General features: G+C 45.3%; 1 protein-coding gene across 3 annotated transcripts in view; it reads left to right on the top strand.

Moving 5' to 3' along the window:
- The window catches only part of pacs2 (phosphofurin acidic cluster sorting protein 2), a 34,695-nt gene that overhangs the window by 13,720 nt on the left and 4,377 nt on the right, over positions 1 to 16,598 (top strand). The window contains exons 2-19 of one of the 3 annotated variants that reach the window (XM_028395751.1): positions 8,846 to 8,933; positions 9,137 to 9,226; positions 9,625 to 9,750; positions 10,655 to 10,817; positions 11,024 to 11,097; positions 11,209 to 11,289; positions 12,289 to 12,345; positions 12,440 to 12,594; positions 12,873 to 12,963; positions 13,274 to 13,345; positions 13,502 to 13,626; positions 13,722 to 13,857; positions 13,939 to 14,043; positions 14,121 to 14,227; positions 14,303 to 14,457; positions 14,542 to 14,652; positions 14,741 to 14,849; positions 15,582 to 15,614. In XM_028395751.1, the coding sequence (XP_028251552.1) occupies positions 8,846 to 8,933; positions 9,137 to 9,226; positions 9,625 to 9,750; positions 10,655 to 10,817; positions 11,024 to 11,097; positions 11,209 to 11,289; positions 12,289 to 12,345; positions 12,440 to 12,594; positions 12,873 to 12,963; positions 13,274 to 13,345; positions 13,502 to 13,626; positions 13,722 to 13,857; positions 13,939 to 14,043; positions 14,121 to 14,227; positions 14,303 to 14,457; positions 14,542 to 14,652; positions 14,741 to 14,849; positions 15,582 to 15,614 (1,878 nt within the window). Of the gene's footprint in view, positions 1 to 8,845; positions 8,934 to 9,136; positions 9,227 to 9,624; positions 9,751 to 10,654; positions 10,818 to 11,023; positions 11,098 to 11,208; positions 11,290 to 12,285; positions 12,346 to 12,439; positions 12,595 to 12,872; positions 12,964 to 13,273; positions 13,346 to 13,501; positions 13,627 to 13,721; positions 13,858 to 13,938; positions 14,044 to 14,120; positions 14,228 to 14,302; positions 14,458 to 14,541; positions 14,653 to 14,740; positions 14,850 to 15,581; positions 15,615 to 16,598 lie in introns of all 3 variants that reach the window. The other 2 variants (XM_028395750.1, XM_028395752.1) reach the window with 2 other exon arrangements.

Below are 16,598 nucleotides of genomic sequence, written 5' to 3'. Positions count from 1 at the left end.
CCTGTTTGCTTTAGGGATGGATAATGTGCATTCAGCTGTGCCCTGGAACCCCCCGTCATAGCTCCATCACTGTCTCTCTTCACTGTGCGATGCTCAACAGAGCAGAAATGACTGGAAAGAGAAGCACCGTGTTTACAGCGGGTGGAGAAGCTGCTGGTGTTGCATGTCGGTCATTCAAGGCTAAGAGTGTGAGGCATGTATAGAGTGGGACCCTACAGTGTGTGTGTGTGTGTGTGTGTGTATTTAAGTAACTGGAATGCAGTATTCCTCAGTGTGTGCCTCAGGTTTCAGCCTGGGCCTGGCGGGGAGGCGGCTGGGACACCATGTTCCAGGCGAACTTGCTGCTTCTTCTTCTTCTTCTCCCCCTGATGTCTTAGCCTGACCCCTCTTTCTGTGTTTATGTGCACATTGTACATGCACATATGCTGCAGTAAGTGTAAGCCCTGTTGCCATAGTGACAGAAATCATCTCCTGCCTGTCCGTTGTGCGTGACAGGTGCAGGAGAGGCTTCCTTCGCCGAACCTCTGAGTCTGACTTTGAAAGGCTGTGATGAAGAGGAGGCAGATGTGAGAGCGGACCGATCATCAGCGATCACAATCACACCTTAAATGTCGAGCACATGTAGAACCTCACTGTGAGCGCTGTCATTTTGGAACTGATGTGTGGGAAATAATAGGGGATTGATTTTCTTTCTGACAGGTAATGGCTGCTGCATTCACGTTGTGACTCATTCAGAGCAGTTTAGTGAGGAAGGTGGGTTGACTCTGCGACCTCGCCCACTCTGAGAACTTTAACCGTGTCCCACTTTTCATCCTTGTATGGATGCAGAGGTGTGTTCTTTGTAGCGCTCGCTGGTGTGTGTGTAAGACTTCCTGTTTATAATGATGTGCTGCTCATGTTGCCTAGCAACCTGCACTTGGTGTTGACATTCAAAAGTTTGAGCTGCTGTAGTTCTGGCTGTGGAGTCCTATTTTACCTTGGACGGATGCAGCCCCTCCTCTCTCAGGGACCACCATGCTGATTGTCTCTTTGTCTTTGGAAGTTTGTTGTGGCATGGACGTCTTCCTCCATGAGTGTTGCCACCATGTATTTGTACTTCGTTACTGTACTTAATTAAATTTTTATGTATTTATACATTACTTAAGTAAAACTAATAGTACATACTTACTTTTACTCCATTACATGTTGCAGCTGTTACCTGTACTTTCTACTCCACTACATTTCTACAGTGTCTGTAGTTCCTTGTAGTAGTAGTAGTTCCTGTGATGAACACTGTGCTGGACTGATGTGAGGTCAGACTCTGCATGGAGGTGGTGTCACGCTGCCAGCTGTGTTTCTATAATGAGCCTCAGTCATGATGCCGGTGCTCTGGCTCAGTTAGCTAACTAGTTAGCTGCTGTCTGCTAACACAGGTCCATCCATTAATGTCTGATTAACATGAATCATAACATGAATCTACAGCAGGAACACTGACACAGTAAACATGCTGAATGCCTGTTTGTTATCAGCAGCCTCTCTGTTCACTTGATGCCCACAGCCTGCCTCATGACACACAGACCTGTCCATAGCTGCTTCTGGACTGAACATGGACATTAACTACACATGGTCCATTTTCATTTAAGATGATTTCTTTGATTATTTTAACCTGTTCAGATCCTTTGCAATGGAAATCAATAATATATATTCAGTGTGTGAGTACTTTTACTTTTAGTACTTTAAGTACATTTAAAAGTACTTAAGACTTTTACTTAAGTAGGATTGTTGATATACTTGAGTATATATTTTGCTGGGTATTTGTACTTTTACTTCAGTACCAAGCTTCAGTACTTCCTCCACCACTGTAGATGACTACATGAAGGCTGGTGATGCACCTTGAAGGTGGTTACATTTCTGCAGCCTGTCTGTTTACTGACAGGTGAAGGATCAGTCATACATCATGTGGTAATAAGAATAAAGTCCTTCCTCAGAGTCTGTTCGGCTTCTCTCAAACACTCTGCAGCTCAGAGGAGTTTGAGCGTCCCTGAAGACACATGTTTTCTTGGTGAGTCATAAAGTGAGAGGTTTGACTGTGACTGTTAGAGAGAGAGAGGAGGATTACCACAGTGAAAGAAGGATGGAGGGACGCAGACAGGGGGACGTGGTTTTTCCAGTACCCCAGGAGATGGGAGAATGTAGGTCGCTTCAGCTCTGTGACACTCACAGCATTCACACGCTGGGAAACACACATGCACGAGAGGCCTGGCCGAAGTGTGTGTGTGTGTGGATGTTGACGACGGCTGCACAGTCATATGATGCCAGATTAGAGAATAATAAACACAGTCTGCTCTCTGTTCCATTCGCACTCCATCACAAACACATTAAAGCTCATTTGAGCGGCGTTATTTAACGTAAAAAAAAAAACAACAACACTGCACGCGTCACGGCCACTGTTGTCCTGTCGTTGCTATGGTTACCCACGCTCTGTTTCATACAGCAAACTTTCATTCTGGAACATTAGAACTCCACGGTAACCGTGGCAACCCTGCAACAATGCAGGAATTTGGACTCAAGTGGGTTTATTTATTCAAGAATATACACAGAGTTATAAAATGATTCTGTTGTATAGATGGATACCACATTAAACAGAATTTAATTCCATTGGTTTTAGTTTTGCTGCATATTTCTGAATAAATTATCATCTAATTACGTGCTTTTGATCAAGTTACTGTCTTACTTTTTATTAAAAAATTGTAAAGTAAGAAAAAAGAATAGATACATATTTAAATAGAAAGAAAGTGAGAGCTCATAAAAAAATTAATAAGCCTTATGTGATGTCAATGACAACCTTATTATTCTGCTTAATAAAGCATGAAAAATGAACACATGAACTTTGTGGATTCATGTTTTTTTAATTAACATGCATTCATTTATTCGTATATTAAGTAATTTTACTTTTTAATGAATTTATTTACTCATTTATTTTGATTATAGGCAGATTTCGTGCTTTATAACATTTTTTTTTACACATTACACTGAGAACATTTTCCATAAATTATAAACACTAATGAGAGGAAGACAGAAAAACCAGGACGTGTTCTTGATGATTAAAACCCTGGATGTAATAAATCAACACATTCCATTGTATCATTGTCTAAATGCACAGCACAGCAGTGTCCCTGTGCGGGGGGTTAACATACTTCCTGTGCATAGTTAATAACCACCAGCAGGTTTAGACACATTAACTTCCTGCATGCAGGACCTGTGAGAATGTTGATCCACGTAATACATGAAACAAACTCACAGCAGGCGGGGATCTGTCTCATTAACACCTGTGTGCTGATACTGAATCACCTGCGGCTCCTTTTCTCTGCTCTCTCCTGGGATAAACTGACGGATCGTCCATCCATCAGCCTCCTGCAGCCGTCAGCCTCCTGCAGCCATCAGCCTCCTGCAGCCGGGCTGTGTGCTCCGTCAGCTTGTGGAGCAGGGTCTGTGTTGAGTCACGGCCTCAGCCTGAGTCAGCATTATGGAGCTGAAACTGTGTCTGCTACCAGAGCGCAGACACAGTTTCAGTTCAGTTCAACTGATGACAAACGGATACATGTTGTAGTTGTGAGGCAGAGCGTCCTCCGAGCCTTCATCCCTCCTCACTGTGGTGCACTCACACAAATGTCAGAACAGAAGTCCATCAATATGAGGCGCATCAGAGCTCTTAATGCACTCCAGCCTATAAAGACACACACACGCACACTCGGGCTGCACTCTTTATTCATAACTGATGGCCGCCTGTTAACCTACATTAGACGAGGAGGGGGAAAAATGTATTTCCATGGCAACCCTGAAGATTCATGCAGCCTATGAGCAGCAGACTGAATTTAAAATGATCATTAAAGACCATCTCTCTATAGCAAACTCCATTTCCCATCATGCCTGTGCAGCTATGTGCCTGTGTGTGACTGTTTTATGTGCAGCATCTGTTGCATTACTGCGAGTCTTGTGTTTCAAATATTAGAGGTAATCGGATCCATGTCGTCTGGGTCTGAGCTCGACTCGGCCCGCGTGGATGGGTCTGCTGTGGTGAGCTAAAGATCGCTGTGATGAAATCCTGAACACACTCATTAAACATGGACATGTGACTGTCATAGTTAACATATGGTACTTAAAGGGTCACTGAAAGAGGCATGTTGGTATTTATGCACGTAAACAAACAAGGTCACTGGCCTTGCTAGCTTAGCGCACTAGATAAACTAGAAAGAAAATAAAGATGGATGAACCTTCTGTAATTCTCGGTGCTGCCATCTTGGCATCGTCCGACGCCGCTAACTCATAGCTAATCTGAAATGTGCCAGCTGGCAGGTTATATAACAGTACCAGGAGGTTAGCCACATAGTTAGCATGGAGCAACATTCTGCTGTTAAAGCTGTTAGCCGGTTAGCCAGTTAGCATTTGAACTTGTGATTTGGAAAATACTAGCGTAGCATAATTGCTATCATGCTATATATAGCAACTTGCATGATAACCAAAGGATAATTAGCATTAAGGATGCTAGTTAGGATTAGCAGAATGCTAATGTTACAAAACAATTTTATCCAAATCTGCTTTTTAAAGACTACAAGACACACTTAGCTTTTCTTAGTTTGTGCTAAAAGAGCACATAAAACTGCTAATGCTATGCTAATGGTCTTTTACACACTAATAAGGAAATACCATGTGAATGTGCTGTTTGCCTCACAGCTGTGGGTAAAATATTCTGTTTTCTCTCTCTGTGTGGAAACAATCCCACTGATGAGTCAGAGCCACACTAACACACTGTGTGGAGTCCAGCACAGGAAGTGCTGACATGTGCGGTTTCTTTTCCCCAATCTGCCAAAACAGGCACATGAGAGTTCTGTTAATAAATACGCAGAAATCCAGGACAGGGGCAGGAGCAGCGAGGAAGGTGGTTCCGCCGAATCTGGGGCGGCCTGCTGTGTACCAGCTCAGCCAGACGGAGGCTTTTTAACCGGCGCTGTGGGAGCGCTGCAGGTCAGAGGACTGTAGTGCTCTGAAATGATTCACTTTTCTTTTCCTGCTCGGCCCTGGAGTGATGTTCAACACTGCGAGCCTGGGCCAAATCCAATTTGAGTTCAGCACATTCAGAAATTGGATTTTTCTTTCAGAGACTGAAAGCATGGCGTGTCCTCCCTCCCGTGATGAGCCTGAATGTTTTCTCTGCTGTGTGAGTGCACTTGAAACAACACATTTGAGCTCTCACCAAGCTCAAATGTGACATGTAATCACAAAGAATACTGGGATATTAAGTGGTTAATCCTCCCAGCTTGTGGGCTAAGCCTCACACTCATAAACTGCATGCTGCACTGCAGCTGTTTGCACCAAGTGAGCGCTGGATGTCCACAGAAAGAATACCTATTGTTGAGTGGAGCCAAATGGCTCATGATATCTGATATAGTATTACCTCAGCGCCTTCACCGTCTATTTAAAGTGCCCCTGTGTATGTGTGGAGGGAGGAGGGGGCATAGGAAAACAGGAAGTGGCGATGAGAAGTATGGGAATCTCATTATCGACGCAGAGAGCGCCCTGTGTGTTCAGTTCCTTCTATTAAAAGGAGCACATCCAGGAGGGGAAACTGGCATCTGTATAGATTTTATTAGATATATGTGCACTGCAGAGGTCACTGCTCTGTGTCAGGGAATGTAAAGGTGCCCCCCTGTGATGGAAAAAATAAAATGGCTGCAGCGTTGCTGTGCTTCGGTTGGTTTCAGAGTCAGTGTGTTATAAGGCTCTAATTTAGGCTTTAATATCTCTCACAGTTATGTCAATAGTCAATATATTAACAGCTCAAGTGTTTGTTGAAGAACATCTTTTTGTCAAGCAGCTTTCCTGTCACTACGTTCAATGATATTGACTTCTTCTTCTTCTTCTTTTTTTAGTCTTGTGGGTGGAATCTGTTTTCAATATGTCCGGGTGTCAGATCCACGGCTGCTGAGGGTCACTGTTGGGGTCAGGTGTGGGGTGTCAGTGCCGTTCAGCAACCTTTGCAGTGTTTTATCTGTTTTTCTTCAATGTCTCATTCATTCATGCTCCTCTGAGGATGCAGCGCCGTCATCATGTCAGCATATGTTAGCATGCTAGGAGGTGAAGGAGCGGTTACACCTCTGCTCCAGATTGTTCCTAGAAAGCAGGCGAGGCTTGCCGTCTCATCTTTCGCTGCCAGTTTCTTGTACCTCGGTGAGTAAAGGTTTGTCTGCTGTGCTGCTTTTATCAGCTGAGGTTCAGGATAATTTAGGTACGTGACATTATCCGACATGCCGTGGCACTGAAGCAGGATTGCTGCTCTGCTTCTCGGGCTTCCTTTTGCCAGAGCATCTGTGCCGAGCTGGTTCAGGGTCTGGCCGGGCCACGCTCCAGGCGGCGGGGCCATGTGTTCCAGCTGCCCAGCGTCCCTCTGGGACAGGCCGTGAGTGGACAGAGCAGGTTTGTGTGCCGCGGTGCCAGAGGAGCAGCTGTGTGTCAGTATGTGCGCGCACAGTTTAGCTGGTGGCGGCTTCAGCTGTGTTGTTCTTTATGTGTCAACGAGGGGTCAGAGGGGTCATCCAGGCTGGGAACTTTATAGTGTTATTTATAAATCACTGATGTAATTCCTCATTCTTACTGATTTCTGATGGCTTCCATTCAAAGTAACATAAGCCTCTGCTGGGAGTACGATTACCTAATGTGAGGGTCAACAACCTTTAACCAGAAGTCATCAGTGTCACTGAGCACATCAGGAGCTGCTGATGGTCATCGGGAAGAGGAGGAGAAGAGGAGGGAGGGAGGACGGAGAGCATGAAATGGACAGGAAGAGGAGGAAGAGTGAGGGTAATGCTACATACGGCTAATATTTGGAAAGTTTAAGCTTGTGTTGAGAGCTAGAGGAAAATGCTTCGAATAAATCTTATGTATGATTTCTGCTTCCATGTGTCTTTGGGTCATAATCTTGCTGAACAGAGTGTTTTATCTGCAGCTGATGTCATTTCACTGCCTACACAAACACCCGGCTGCCACCTTAACAGAACTGAAGTGGACGGCGTTGTGGGCTCGGGGACTGATGGAAACAGGGTAGAATACAAAACAGGAACACAAGAATGCAGTGTATTGTCCCTGTCCATGTGTGAGCAGGCCCGAGACAATGCAGGCCTTCATCTGGCCTGCATCCACTGTGCCTGGGATTTCTTGGTTGGTGTCTCGGTGCTGGGCCTTCCTCAGACCTGCCATTGTCGTGGCTGCGTTGTGTTTCTCTCTCCGGGCTGATTGATGCATCCCTGCAGCTCTGTAGTTCTGTCACTGCTCCTCTTTTGTTTGCTGCCTCACCTTCTGTGCTCAAAATAGGAGGAGAGTTGGATTTCACACAAGGTCAAGTCCTCAGTCTTCACACTGAAGGGTATGTGGTTATTGGTGTGTTCACGTTTCACTCAGCACATCTCTCTCGCTCTCTCTCTGACCCACATCCTTTTCCCTGTATGACAATAAACCTGGCTGAATAGCCACTTCTACTGCCGCCCCACCATAATGTAGGAGTGATGTCATCCAAGCCAGCAGCACCATTAACACTGTTTAAGTTTGGTGGGAGCCGGATGATGAATGGCTGGCCTCCAGACTGAGCAGCTCTCCTGAGCCTGCAAAGAAAAGCTCCTTTTTAAAAGTTTTCTGAGGAAGTGTCTCAAAACACTGTGACACACACACACACATGCTCCACACTAACAATGTCCCCCCCGGCTGCCCCGCCACCGTCCTGCCTCAGTGTTGCTCTTCTGCTCTGCTGGGTGAGACCAGCCAGTGAAAGAGGATTTAGCCGGGCCTGCTGCGGCTCACACTGAGTTAGACTAACAAGTGAAGCAGCTTTGAAACATGTCTGTGAACTTCAGCCAGCTTTTCCTCCATCACTGAGGTGAGCAGACACAAAGGTGTCTCACCTCATCGCCTGTGTTGAGTATGTCAGCAGTTATCGTCAACACAGGGCTGTGAATCCAGTCTGTCTCTGCCGATTGACGGGCCTTCCTCTCTTAGATCTGCTGATAGAAGAAGCCTGAAGTAAATCCACTATGAGGAGCCAGCTGAGGTGGTTTAGGCACCTTATAAGGAACCCAGAGCCAGACTGGAGGGGCTTCATCCTCCCAGGAGCTGCTGGGGGATTCTCCGAAGGGAGTTACCACAGACAGGAGGACCTGTGTGTCACAGTGACCTCTGATAACACCATTTTCCCCCTGATTCCTTAATGTAGGATAAAAACATGAGTTTGTGGCAGTCCGTGGGTTTCTTTATGCTTTTAGTAATGACAAAAGAATTAAATAAAGAACCAGGTGTTTTAGCTGTGTAGCTGTGGAGAGGTCAAAGGAGGCTTCTGACGTGAAGCCTCAGACGACCTAAATGTCATTTTTTTTTAAATGAACAATACAACACAGACTTTTTATGGTGGTGACATTTTGTTTCCAAAAGGTCAACTTCACTATGAAACAATGAAGTTCTGCAAAAAACATGCTTTTAAACGGCTGATCTGTGAGGACAGACATGGATGTAAACTTTAGATTTATTCATTTATTCATTACTGTGACTTCAGTGCGATTCCTGAGTGGAAATCGGGCTGCAGAGAAGGATTCAGGCTCTTCATCTCACTCAGACTGAACACAGATACAGTCTCTCTCTCTCTCTTTTGGAGTGTGATCACACCGTCAGACCTGATGCCACCAGGCCTGCTGTGTTTGTATATGCTTCATCCCATCACTTGTAACTGTTTAACAAATACACGGCTTGGCTTGTTGTGTATGACTCATCTCGCACACACACACACACACACAGCAGCTGAAGCATGTCCTCTCTCCCTCCTCAGGTTGTGCAGTCTGACTCTGAAGAAGCTGGTTGTGATGAGGGAGCTTGATAAAGAGCTGATCTCTGTGGTGATAGCAGTGAAAATCCAGGTAGGACGATCACACAAACAGACCGAACATCCACCTGTGCTGAAGCACTGTTTAATACTTCTGTCTGTGTATTTGTTTCATGTGAAATATCTTTAAAATATGGAAAACGCTGCAGAATTACTCGTGCACTCTGCTCCTTTAAAAGACATCAACACTTTATTTATTTATTTATGTTTGTTTTTTTGTTGTTTTTTTTTTTGCAGGGCTCCAAACGGATTTTGAGGTCCCATGAGATTGTGCTGCCACCCAGTGGGTCTGTGGAGACTGATCTGGCTCTCACCTTCTCACTGCAGGTAGAGAAACAAACACACAAACACACAAACAAACACAAACAAACAAACAAACACACAAACAAACAAACAAACAAACACCGGGTCAGCAAACAGGTCCTTTCTCTCCGTTTGCTGTTCTGTAAAGACATAATACCTGACACTGTTAAGTATGTGTGTGTGGGATGAGCTTTAATACACAGGTTGCCATGACAACTGTTCAAACTTACATTATGTGTCGGTGTATTTGTGCATCAGTGATTCAACAGGTTCTATATCTTTGTTCTCTTTTTACTTCACAAATGTTTTGATTGTCTTTTCTTGGACTGTGTTGAATCCAAGAAAAAGATCAATTATCTTCCAGACTTTTCGTTTAACCTACACGTCATAATTAACCATTTTTTCCTTGTCTTCGTTCTCAGTATCCACACTTCTTGAAGCGAGAGGGAAACAAGCTGCAGATCATGCTGCAAAGGCGGAAAAGATACAAGAACCGAACCATCTTAGGCTACAAGACTCTCGCAGTGGGCTCTATCGACATGGCTGAGGTACGTTTCTGTTTATGTATGTATATATATATATATATATATATATATATATATATATATAGAAAGCATAAATACATAAATGCCCACCTCTGTCATGTCTGGCATCTTTAGTTTGTTTACTGGATAACATTTACAAGAAGCCAGAGAGATGTGAAATTGTAGAGAATAGATTTTAGAACAGGGCTGCAACAAGCTTTTATTCCTACTCCCAGTCATTGTTTGGCTTCTACTGATCAATATGTTTGTTTCATAAAACAACAGAGAGGAATTTTAAAAAAAGAAGAAAGAAACAGTCGTCTCCCGACACAGACAGCGCGCTTCATGTTGTAATAAACGGCCTGGTCTCTGTGCTCATGCTGCTGATCCTCGGAGGAGTTCCCATATGGCTGCTAAAGCTCTGTGGAGCTTATTAAGGTCGCATCTCAGCCGCTGAGAGAAGAAGAAGGGAAAAAAAAAAACATTTTGGCGCCTGAGAGGGGAAGAAAAGCAACAGCACAGAACCACAACAAAGACATGGTTTTCATATTTTCAGCTGAGGGACACAAAGAGGCGGCTCTGACGCCACACACCGCACACAGACACAGAGTAGGCTGCTGGAGGCGGGACTGTGCTGCATTACAGAGGCGGCGGCGTCCTGAAGTGACCCGAGTTAGTGAAGGGTCTCTGGAGGAACGAAAGAAACAAATGAGCTAATGAACCAAACGTTGGAAGGCCAGATGTGCTGCCATCTATGCAACAAATTACCTCCCTTATTTCCCAGAATGCCTTCTGTTCTGTGGCTTTCTAAACCCGTCAGAAGTAGTTTTCCTCTTGTTTCCCTGCTTGTTCTGCCTCCACATGTTGTACAGCTTGTGTAACGGTTGTAGCCGTTGGTCAGTATTAACGTGTGTTCTGCGTCTTGCAGGTAATGCAGCACCCGACAGAGGGAGGCCAGGTCCTGCCCCTGTGCAGCAACCAGAAAGACATGCTGGGCAAAGTGGCGGAGATCTGGATCTTCTCCCTGTCCAGTCAGCCCATCGACCATGAGGAGGCAGCCCTGCAGGGAGGACAGAAGATCAAATGCTCCGGTAAGCTTTGCTTCTCATTACACCCGATGTTCCGAGGGTGCAAAGCCAGCACGACGCCGTCATAATCACCTAATATGCTTGATGGGCTGAGCAGGGCAGGGATCAGAGTGTTCACAGTTTTGTATATTTAGAACTTGGAAGCATGTCAGATGTTTAAAGGGTCATTAAAATGTGTATGCGGCATCTGGACATGTCTCCTGCTTTAGATAACTACTCAGAGGAGGAGTACGAGAGCTTCTCCTCGGAGCAGGAGGCCAGCGACGACGCCGTGCAGGGACAGGTGAGTCCACCAGGAGACAGGGTCGGTTCATAATTAAACTGATCTGATCGCATGCTGCAGGAGAATGAACAATAACATGTGATTAAATGAAGATTTGTTTCATGTATTTAGGATCTTGAGGATGACGAGTATGACGTGAGGAAGCCAAAGAAGCAGAGGAGGTCGATTGTGAGGACCCCCTCCATCACCAGAGTAAGACTTTGAGCGTCCCCACCTACACATACATAGGACAGGGCTGGGTCTCAGTTCAGCAGCTGCACCCTTCAAACCACCCACACTGACCTTTGCTGACCAGCTAGGTCGCACCAGGTGTTGTAAAACGAATGATGATGTGGCAACAGCTGGGATGCTGGCTGCTCCTGTTGCCTAGCAACCACGACAGCTGCAGCTGGTTTTAAAAAGTGTGCGGGACCAGGCAAAAATGCATTTGAAGGGAATCTTCAAACGGACAACAGCCGACTAGCAGAGAGGAAATACCTCTGCACACCAGCAGGTGGCAGGAGTGTGTATCCATCCTTTATTTTTTCTGTGCACTAGTTTGTGAAGCTGATTTATTTATTTGTTCAGTTTGGCTGCTTTGCTGAACAGCGGTGACCCTGGAGCCAGTCGGCCCTGTGCGCTCTGTTTACCTGAATTAATGTGCTGTTGTTTGTTTTCAGCTCGCAGGTTTTCTTCCTACACAGAAACACGGCTCGGGTTGTTTTTGCATTTGTTTATACCTGAAGCAAAACTACCACACAGAGCAAGGAGCTGTGATGTAAGAGCTGCCGGCAGCCTCAGACTCTGCACTGACAGTTATATGTTAGATCTGCGGTGGAATCGGTGTCTGCTCAGACTCTGCTGTTGAACATTCAGCATCTCATTTAGCATCTCTCCAGGTCAAACCCCTGATTAGTGAAATCAGCTTTCAGGCATCACATGGAGCAGAAACAGCAGATGAAAAGATGACAGACCCAGAAAGCAGATGAGGCATGAAGTTGCCTGATTATTGATTTGTATGAACACATGCAGCAACAATCGATACCCAGCATACACTGCAAATGTATCTGCTGCTGGTAAAATGACTCAGATAAAGGAGCAGCAGCTGTAGCTGTCTTTCGTTTATTGAATTGCTCAGAACACTGTAGTAAATCAGGAGCAGGCCACAAGCTTGACTTGTGGTTGTGTGTTTACTGTGCTGTGTTTTAGCAGCAGAACTTTAAGCAGCGAGTGGTGGCTCTTCTGAAGCGCTTCAGAGTTTCAGATGAGGTGAGTCTTTCTGTTTTTTTTACTGTTTTTTTCCCCTGAGGAGCTGCTGCAGCACTTAAAGTGTGTGTGTGTGTGTGTGTGTGTACTCGTGAAGGTGTTGGATTCGGAGCAGGACCCCGCAGAGCCACCGCCTGAAGTGGAGGAGGAGGACCTGGACCTGGACAGCGTGGAGTTTGAGAACCCCAGCGACAGCGGCCCAGAGCTGGATGATGATGACAGCGTCCTCAGCACACCAAAGCCCACACTCAAGTGAGTAGCTGAGAGAGAGAGAGGTGCAGTTCCTCCAGTGTCCACTAGAGGCTGACTCCAAAGTGAGTCAATCCCCATTGACCTCCATGTTAAAATATATACACCTTTACATTAAAATCAAACAGGTAAAAAGGGCTTACTTTTTTATTTCTGGTTCTTCAGCTCTCCTCTCATGTTTAGGTTAACCATGAATTAGCAGCCAAGCTCCGTAAAAATGCTCAAACTGTGATGCACGCCTGTTTTTTTTGTCAAACATTGTGTTTTCTCTTCTGTTTCAGGCCATATTTCGAGGGCCTCTCCCTCTCCAGCTCTCAAACGGAGATTGGCAGCATCCACAGCAGCCGCAGCCACAGGGAGCCTCCCAGCCCGGTGAGACCCATGTCACTCCAACACACTCCAAAACACCCTCCTCTGAAGTAACCCCAGCGGGCAGAGCAGATTTTTATTTGCGTATTCGAACCATGGAACATCGGTTCATTCCAAATCTCCTCACACCCCTGCTTCTTCTCTTACATTTACTTATCTAAACTGGGTCACGGTGAAACAGCAGAGACCTCCCCTGCTCAGATTCTTCCAGAAACTGCAGGGCTTCCATGGCGAGATCAAATTCAACATTTAAGATCCTGGGATTCAGTCGAACACCCTGGTGATGATTATTTTTCTTCTCACCTCCTTCCAGATTGATGCAGATAAAACCAAGAGTGGCGGAGCCAAGTTTCCAGATGACGGCGTGTCTGATAACATCCCCTATGTGAGTATGAAGCCTCCTCAGATCAATAATCAGCATTATCAGGCAGGTCAGTGCATCAAAGATAAGAGTGATTAGCTTCTTAACACCTTGTTTCAGATAAGTGTGGTTCTAAAGATAAAACATCTGTCAGATTTAAGTCTGCCTGTTTTCCCTCAGGAGCCGCCGGAGGCCGTGACTCCGACCACGGAGCTGGAGATGGACAACATGGACACGTTTTTAGAGAGACTGCCACCAAGTGGCAAAATGACCAAGACGGAGTCGCTCATCATTTCATCCAACAGGTACGTTCATGTGTTTTCAGGCCACACTCTCCTCCCCTCAGTGAATCACTGCTGACACTTCAGCCTCTCTTCCTCTTCCTCTCTGCTGCTCTCAGGCACCAGGAACCGAAGCTGGCAGGGAGACGAGGCAGGAGCACGTCGCTGAAGGAGCGCCAGCCCAGCAGGCCACAGAACGAGAGGGCCAACAGCCTGGACAACGAGCGGTCTCTGGACACACGGTGCCACCTACAGGTAGGAGGAGAGAACTGCAGGACGAACCAAAAGGTTTTCTCTCTGTTCACAGATCAATGTTTTCTTCTTTCACCTCCACAGATCCCCAGAAAGACCGTGTACGACCAGCTTAACCACATCCTGGTGTCTGATAACCACCTCCCTGACAGCATCATCCTCATCAACACCTCCGACTGGCAGGGCCAGGTCAGACATACAGACAGACAATCTGCTGGATTATTGATCCATCAGTCTGATCGGACCCTGCTTTCTTCTCCTCTCAGTACCTTTCAGATGTTCTGCAGAACCACCACCTGCCTGTGGTCTGCACCTGCACCACAGCCGACATCCAAGCTGCGTTCAACACCATCGTCTCCCGCATACAGAGATTGTAAGTCTGCCTCTCAAGCTTCAGTTGTTGGTCTTCATCTTTGAAACTGTCTGAAACCCTCTGTGTTGTTTTCAGCTGTAACTGTAACTCGCAGACGCCCGTCCCCATAAAGATCGCGGTGGCCGGAGCGCAGCACTACCTCAGTGCAGTTCTGAGGCTGTTCGTGGACCACCTCTCCCATAAAACCCCGGACTGGCTCGGCTACATGAGGTTCCTCATCATCCCTTTAGGTAGGCGATGAACGCAGCTTTTATGTGTTAAGGGTGAATTCTTGCATAATTTAAAGCATCTGAACTGAATGTGTCCGTCTTCAGGTGCACACCCGGTCTCCAAATATCTCGGTACTATTGACTATCGATACAATAGTCTGTTCCAAGATGCTGCCTGGAGGGACCTGTTTCACAAAGCAGAGGCTCCTGTTGTTGGTGGGCTGTTTAACCAGAAACATGAATATGAGCTTTAATAAGCAGCTGAATGTGTATTGTTGGGTTCTGATCGGTCTGTCCTGTGCAGCCCAGGAGAACCCAGATGTTGTGTCGAGGGTAACGCAGTACATGGTGGGAGCTAACGGAGCTCACCAGCTCCCCATCGCTGAGGCCATGCTCACCTACAAACAGAAAAGGTGTGTTTGTTTCTCACCTTCATGTAACTTCCTGCTGGATGTTAGCTTAGTGACCTGAAAGTCCAAAGGTTTCCTCTAACAAAGGCTTCTAATACAGATTTTTCAAAGGGGGGTTGAACTGTACTTTAGGAAAATTATAAGAAAACAGGTTTGATCATTATTGATTAACCAGCAGGACCAGCTAAATGAAACCAGCTCCTAGCATGGACCACAGATGACCCATATAACCTTTCCTGAGTCTTAAGATTAAGATTAAGAAAACCTTTATTAGTCCCACAATGGGGAAATTGTGGGAAATCCTGGGTGCCCAGTTATAGCTAGGAGCTGTGCACACTTTTTATGTCATTTCCAATATTTTCTGATATAAATTGCCAGAATGGAGCGATATGTGCCATTAGCCTGCAGGCGCACTGTGCTTAGTGGCAGATAGATGAGAGCATGTACATGTTAGCAGCCTGTTAGCTTAGCATCAGGAGACTCCAGGTAGTCTCAGCTGAGATACATCTACAGTATAATCCGTCCAGGATTATTGTATAAAATGAACACATCTGTGATTCTGTTTTCTCATCAGTCCCCCTTTTTGAAAAGAAAAAGTTTGACTAATGTTGCGGGTCCTGCTTTGTGTTTCTTTCAGGGTGGGGGTGGGGTGTTCTAAGCATCACTGTGTCTCCATCACTGTGTGTGTGTGTGTGTGAATAACATCTTTTTGTTGTTTGTTTTCTTTCTTTGAAGGAAAAAGAGCTTTCATTTTGATTTTGCAGTCAGGTATTGTGGTCGATTGAGTTTGTTTCTCATGTGGTCTGGTTGCTGATTCATGCGCTTTACTGTGCGTCTGAGCCATTTCCCCCCCTTTGAGCCTTCTCTCTGTGTATTCTGTGGGATCTTTTCACTTTAACAGGAGCAAAAACACATTTCTATCAGCCATAATATGCAGTGAAGCAGCGTCATTAAGTCCATTTTGTCCATTTGAAATCATGGTTAATCAAACATTTTCAGGGTGGCAAAATTTATAGCTGCTAACTGCTCCTCTAGATGAGTGTATTACAGCTAAACACTCCATAATCTGCTCAGATTTTCACGTCCTACTAGTTGAGCCACTTTACACTGATAAGACATTAAAGGCACAATGCTGTTAAAGTGACAGGACACCAGACATGTCCAGCTTTGTCCTCTTCTGTTCCCTCCTTCCTGCTGCTCCCTGTGCTTCTGGCCATTCATGTCTGTCTGTTATTCAGCTTAATCCTGAATTTTATCATCAACTTCAGACACCACGAGGAAAATATTTAGGCAACATGTTTGGTGGTTTTATGTAGCTCTTCATCACTTTAATATCTATATTATAAAACTTTAATATATTCTGATAGTGTTCCTTTCTTTCATAAATAATTTATTGTGTTAACTGTTTTTACATTTATTTCTGCATATTCAGATATTATTTAGGTTACTCCATGAAACATGAAACATGGGGTAAAGTTTACTAATGAATGGAACTAGAAGTAGTAGTATACTAGTAGTAAAAAAGTTATTAAAAATTCAGAGTTTCTAGGGTCCTGTTCATTATTTAAGGAGTTTGTTGTTGTATGTAATTCCCCTCGGTTCCACAAGGGGGAGACAAATTCCTACTCTTGCATAATTTTCACCTAATATAACGTGTGTAGTGCAGATGAGAGTCTGAAAGGTGCATGTCCATAATCCAGCTGTTGTTTCACATGGATCGACGCATGTGCAACTTTTAACCCCTTGGTGAAA

The sequence above is a fragment of the Parambassis ranga genome, chromosome 22, assembly GCF_900634625.1.
Source record: "Parambassis ranga chromosome 22, fParRan2.1, whole genome shotgun sequence".
NCBI classification, from domain to species: domain Eukaryota; kingdom Metazoa; phylum Chordata; class Actinopteri; family Ambassidae; genus Parambassis; species Parambassis ranga.
Note: the sequence above shows the minus strand (reverse complement) of the source record. Positions and strands in the feature narration are given on the sequence as shown.